Source organism: Tauraco erythrolophus, chromosome 1 (assembly GCF_009769465.1).
Source record: "Tauraco erythrolophus isolate bTauEry1 chromosome 1, bTauEry1.pri, whole genome shotgun sequence".
Classification (NCBI taxonomy): Eukaryota; Metazoa; Chordata; class Aves; order Musophagiformes; family Musophagidae; genus Tauraco; species Tauraco erythrolophus.
In genome coordinates this window covers 130409013-130415012 of record NC_141465.1, presented here as the reverse complement: position 1 = coordinate 130415012, position 6000 = coordinate 130409013, and the positions used below count along the sequence as shown (strand labels likewise).

At 36.9% G+C, this 6000-nt stretch overlaps 1 protein-coding gene across 4 annotated transcripts in view; it reads left to right on the top strand.

The window, feature by feature from the left end:
• The first annotated feature begins 432 nt into the window (after window positions 1-432).
• The window catches only part of DLG2 (discs large MAGUK scaffold protein 2), a 1082159-nt gene continuing 1076591 nt past the window's right edge, over window positions 433-6000 (top strand). For 2 of the 4 annotated variants that reach the window (XM_086614508.1, XM_086614488.1), the window contains exon 1: window positions 433-559. In XM_086614508.1, coding sequence (XP_086470634.1) covers window positions 520-559 — 40 coding nt within the window. In that variant the 5' untranslated portion in view covers window positions 433-519. The remainder of the gene's footprint in view (window positions 560-6000) is intronic. The other 2 variants (XM_086614523.1, XM_086614529.1) reach the window with 1 other exon arrangement.

The window sequence follows — 6000 nt, the reverse complement described above, 5'->3', positions numbered from 1 at the left end:
CTTTTGCGTCTTCTCTGAATATGTTTTAAGGCCAATTTTCCTGCATGGGTATCCATAATGGTTATTGTCTATAATTTTGTACCTTCTGCAAACTGTAAGTTGGTCCAAAACCCATAGCTTCCAGCTGGTTTGGGATAAATGGAAGTTAAACACTTGTTGTAGATGCCATTCAAAAGATCGTTTTCGCTTTGCAGGGAGGTCTCTGATATGCAATAATCGTTCTGTTTTGGTGTTGGATTAATCTCTCTGTTTTGCCTGTGTTGCTCATGGAATACAGCTAACGACGGAACACAACAGCATTTGGTGTACATGTTCCTTACATGTGTGAACTATGCCTTTAGAAATATGGAGTTAATATTTAGGCATTTAAATACTTTCCAGAACCAATAAAAGACTTTTTTTTTTTTTTGTACTTGTTCATTTTTAGATACTGATCGAGCTTTAGTGCTGCTGGAAGAATATTGTAAAAAACTAAGGAAGCCAGAAGAGCAACAACTGAAAAAAGCCATCAGAAAGGTGATGGGCATCTTTAAGAGCAGCTTGTTTCAGGCACTTCTAGGTAGGTACTAGTATTTAATACTAGATGTGTGCTCTTGAACGCCAGAGATAGTTCAGACCTAGTAACTTATTGGTCACTATTTAATTTGTGTTTACAATGAAACAGTTGAGATGATCCTTCGAGGTCCTCTGTGGGGCAAATCATTGTCCTGATATTTCAAAGGTATTTGCTTATTTATATTGAAGGAAAGAATAACAAAAACCTCATGCAAGATAAGGCATTGAATGGTTATTCCTATACCTGGCTGCTTTCCTTTGTTTAACCAGAGTAGGATATAATTGTTTTTGCAAAGTTGAAGGTGAAGCCATCTCCACACAGGTAAATGGCCAAAGTTTCATTGATTTCATTGGCACCAAATAGCACCTAAATCTTTGTGTCTTTTCCATTATGTTTGTGTGAAAAGTTTCAACCAAAGAAACTCAGAAATGAGTCAAGAAAAATGCTCCAGGACACAGTGAAACTTTGGCAGAATGTTCCCACCTATGCCATGTTGCAGTGTTCAAATAGATGTGCTGGTGTATCACTCAGTCTTTCTTCCATTTACTTGAAGGTCCCCATTTCACCTTGTAAATGACATCATTTGTCAAAATTGAGCATTTGATGTTTTGGAGATTTGTATAAAATAACCTCCATAAGTTATATATAATGTTTTCAAGGTCATGAAACGTACCTGTGTGCTGTAGCATTCCTGTTGTCCCTTGTTCCATGCTGTGCATGTGCTGCCAGTCATAAGAAGTGGTGATAGTAACCGTGCATCACCTTGGCTCTACCTGCCTCTGCCCTCTGGCTCACGTTGCAGTGGCCCCTCGGTGTTTTATTCTTTCACAAACATCCATAAATTTTGTGCAGAACTAGTCCGAAAGGTGCATTTCTTAACACAAATGATGTTTGTAGAAGCACACGTACCTTCAAGTTATGGTTGTTTGAAGCCAGGGTATCAATTGTGCTTATTGCAGAGCTGCAATCAGTAGCAGTTAGGGAAAAAATTCGATCACGCGTCATAAAAGTAGAAGCACATCAAAACTGCACTATTTCTGTGAAGACAATGGAGATCTGGGAAGATTTCAGTAATTTCTGTAGCATTTATGAAAAATATGTGTTACCAGTCTCTAACATTTCCTGCAAATGGAAGTAATTAATATCAATGCTGTTTTACTTGTAATTTCTCTCAACTTCTTTAAAGTGATTAGTTTTATTTTATAAACCCTACATGTTTTTTAATTTCCGTGTATTCTTTAAAAAAGGAAAGATTCATAATTGATTAGTATTTACCAAATAGTTCTAAATAGGTTTGAACTGAAGAATGAAAAAAAGGTAGGACGTTTCTGTGTTATTTTTTATGAAGATAACTATGAATATAAAAGTATGTGCTGAAGAAATACAAAAGTCACAGAAGCGACATTGGCTGTGCATTTACTTGTGCAGTGCTTTGAAGTAATCCTTCAAAGTGTTTTAACACGTGTGCTTTGTGCGTGGCCACACCGCAGTGTTTGTTGAGGTATTACATATGCCAGAAGTGAAAAAGTGATTGTAGCTACGTTAAAGTCGAATCCAAAGGATAAATGAAATCTCTTGATTGCCACAATAACAGGTTGAGGAGCGTGATGTAACGGAAGTTAGACGGCATTTTAATTTGTAGGCCTTTAGATGTCTTTCCTTGTTCTTATATGCTTCTTTTTATAAAAGAGATTTGGGAATCGCAAGACGCGTTCAAAGTCTCCCCTTATTACATTTGGTTTGCTTTTTGGTTGGTCTAGATTCTGGAACAATACAAAAGGGTGACCTCTCTCATCAGTATTTTAAGTGTGGTAAATGATGCTATTACACAATCAATAATGAGGTTCTTGCATAATCAGTATTTTTTTAAAAAACCCACTTCCATGACATCTTTTTTAGCTCCTGTCATAGTTTCTTCCATTCACCTATAAATCAGACCACCACACAAAGGAGTACCTAAGGCAGAGCTTCTGGTCTCTTTTTAAGTTTTGTACTTCTAATGTTTCTTTGTCTTTTATATTTACAGCATGTTTAATAGTCTTGAAAGCATCCATTTTTGAGTGCCTGATCTTAATTAGACTTAATATTCAGAGTCCGAGTGTTCATCGCTTTCCAAAACTTGATCGTGTTTACAGCTGTCAAACATTGGTTTTATCCAGAATTCATTGACCTTTTGAATATTTAGGCTGTAACTACTAATGAAAAAGGTAGTTTTTGTACAGAATCATTAACCTGGATGCAGAAGTGCACATTCCTACCTGTTGTAAAATTAATCATGATTTTATGTGCCAAATTCACTTTTTGTAGGTCCTGCAGCTTCAGGAGAATTTGATTCCTTTATGAATAAATTCAGCTGTTGAAACCATCCCTGTCCTTTAAGTGTGCGTTCAGTTCTCGTTAACTTCTGAAATGCTTTAAAAATCTGTAGAATATCTTAAATTGAGTATAACAGGAACAGATAAAGAAAAATAATTGTAATTAGAGGAACTTTTCAGATCTAGTGTTGTCTAGATCCTTTTGTTCTCAAATTTACGCTTGTGCGATTTGATTCAACCAGCTGTCTTTGAACTTGGGCTCTGAATGCTCGCGTGATTTTTTATCTTCAGTGTGGTTCATAAATATTAACAGTTGACTACTGAATGGGGGAGTAACATGAGAAAAATGAGGATTCAATATTTTTCATATGTGTATTCTACACATGCAAGAAGTAGACTGCAAATATGGAAGTAAAAGTTCTGTAAGCGATTTACAGAGGGATTATTGTAGGTTTAACCTTTTACGTTTTAATTTGGGTTCAAAATCATCTCCTTCTCCCTTTGGACTGTTCTTGCTGCTGAACTTCTTGGGAGAGTTGCTGTATTCAGTTACAGCTGAGTTAGTTGCCAAGAGGCACATTTTCAAAGCAACATGTGGAGCTGCTTTCTCTGGAGTCCCATTTACACTCCAGTGGCCCAAATACAATGCTTTGAAAATCCAGCCCGAAGAAGAGGGAGGAGGAGAAGCTCTTCAGAAGGAGCGTGCAAGGGGAAGAACTCGTATTTAGATATTGACATTACTCTTAATTCAGAATTATTTTCACCAAAAGGATTGTACCAATCCTTCTGTGCATGGTGAGGAGTATTGGTACGGTTGTTATGAGCTCGTAAGGATTTTTACTTTTTGTAGGGTCATCCATAGCTAGGTGATATTAAAATCACAGGGTCCTCTCAAATTGTAGCACATATTGTTCTGATGTGAATGTTTATTTTTTGTAAAACCCTGCAAGGAAGAGGAAATGAAACCCGTGGAAATCCAAAAGCCTCATTTGTTGGGATTGTCTCATAATGTGGCATCTTGGAGGCATTGTGGAGAGATGACAAAGGAAAACCATGAAAGAGAGTAACAATAGTCATCTGGATATGTCAAAACAACCAAACATCTTTTTTTTCAGTTCTGTTCTTTATGGAACTTAATGAGTTTTTATAATGCATTACTTAGTTTAGTACAATTTATTTCTAAAAACTTTCTATAATTCTTTGGGCAACCTGGTGTAGTGGAGGGTGTCCCTGCCCATGGCAGGGGGGTTGGAACTAGATGATCTCTGAGGTCCCTTCCAACCCAAACCGTTCTATGATTCTATACGTTTGTCTAGCCTTCATTTCATTAAGAAAAGTGCATGATTTTGCAGCTTAGAAGGCCGTTCTGCGGAATGAGAATGGATGAAAGAGGTTTATGTCAGGGTTGTTTTTTTTTTTGTAGATACATCTCTATAAAACATAATTTTGTTTCTAGCAGGAATTAAAGTGCCACAAATAGCTGTAATCATCTTATGCAGTATTAGGTAAAAACTAATCTCAATAGGTTTTTCTAAAATTCGGATAAACCCAATCTGCAGCAGATGACGTATTTCCTGAGGACTTTGAAACCATGTTTTATGGGGTTTTTTTCTCATGCTTGCATAACTTTACCTGTATTTTAAAATGGCATATTTTCAACTAAAATCTGCATTTTTAATTATTTGTTTTTATGGTATTGTACCATTTCTGCAAAATCATGTGGATGTTACAAAACCTCCTGTCTTAAAAATTGCTATAGCAAACATTACTGTAAGGATTACAGAATTTACTGGTCATCTGTGCCACAGCTTGTATTTAGAGACTTAGGATATAATTTTGTGTTTTTAGTAAGAGGGGTTTTTTAAACTCTTCACCTCGTTCAGCTCACTTTTAAATAAGCTCTGTTATTACAATCCATTTTAAAAGAGCAATAATGTCTTTCGAACCAAGTGAAAAAGGAAGTCAGGTTATTCTTCTGCAACTACATATTATTTTTCTATTAAAAGGCTGTATAAAGTAAGTGGCAGCATAACTCAATAGTGTTATATTAGTATTCAAACTTCCAGGAATCTAGTTAGGTCTTGCGATCCTCTGTGTTGCTGGAGAGTGCTGTAGGACAGGTAGGGTATATAAGAAGGACATAAAATATGGCCATTTAAGAGAGCCAAAGCAAGTCTCCCTTTCTTAATTATTTTAGAATGTACGTATCTATTAAAATATGGAATAGCTATTGACAAATGCAAACATTTATATAGTAAGCATGAAGCAAGTCAAGAGCTTGGTTTCCAATAGATTTGTTTTATTTTGATTGACTTTGGTGTCTACAAGGCTGTGAGATGGGACTGAAATTCCCCTTGCACTTAGGGCAATGGTTAAATTTCAGGCTAGTTTCAATATGACAGAAAGAAACTGGAGAGGAACCTTTCATAGGAGTAATGATGGGATGTTCAAACATGCCCTTCTCACAAAAGGAAAATTCTAAGAATGAAAAATGGGAAAGATTTGATAGACATAGCCATGCATATCGACTAAGAATAATGATAAAAAATTGTCCCCGTTTGTAGGCTTTAATGCTGAGAAAAATAATTATGCCGTTAACCATACAGAGGGAAGAGGAATGTAGAGGCAATTAATGGAAAGCCAAGGAATCTGTTTAGGCATGTTGTGTTTAAGGAGAAACCCTCTAAATAGTGGCAGAAGGAAATTTGAGACTAGAGGGAAGGAGGTGGGTCAGGACTGGGGGATAGGTGTGTGAACAGCAGGATAAATGGTGAGGAAAGCAGGAGACCTGCAACACAGTCCTGGGCTGGAGAAGGACCCTGCGCCAACGTAGGTATTGAAGAACGATTATAGATGTCAGAGGAAAAGTGAGGATCATGCAACGCCTCAAAAATGCAGTGCTGGTCGTACATGGCAGCTTTGGCCTTCAGTGTTAAAAAGCTTGTGAGATTTGCACAAAAAGCATTGAAAAAATCTATAAAATACCTCAGGTTGTTGTTGTTCCTTCTCTGACCTGTCTTTAAGAAACACTGCAGCGATATTTTCAGGGTTTTTTTCCACAACCACCCAGACCTCTTTTCTACTTCTTTCTTTGAGCGAGCGTGAGATTTGACATTCATGGGACCACGG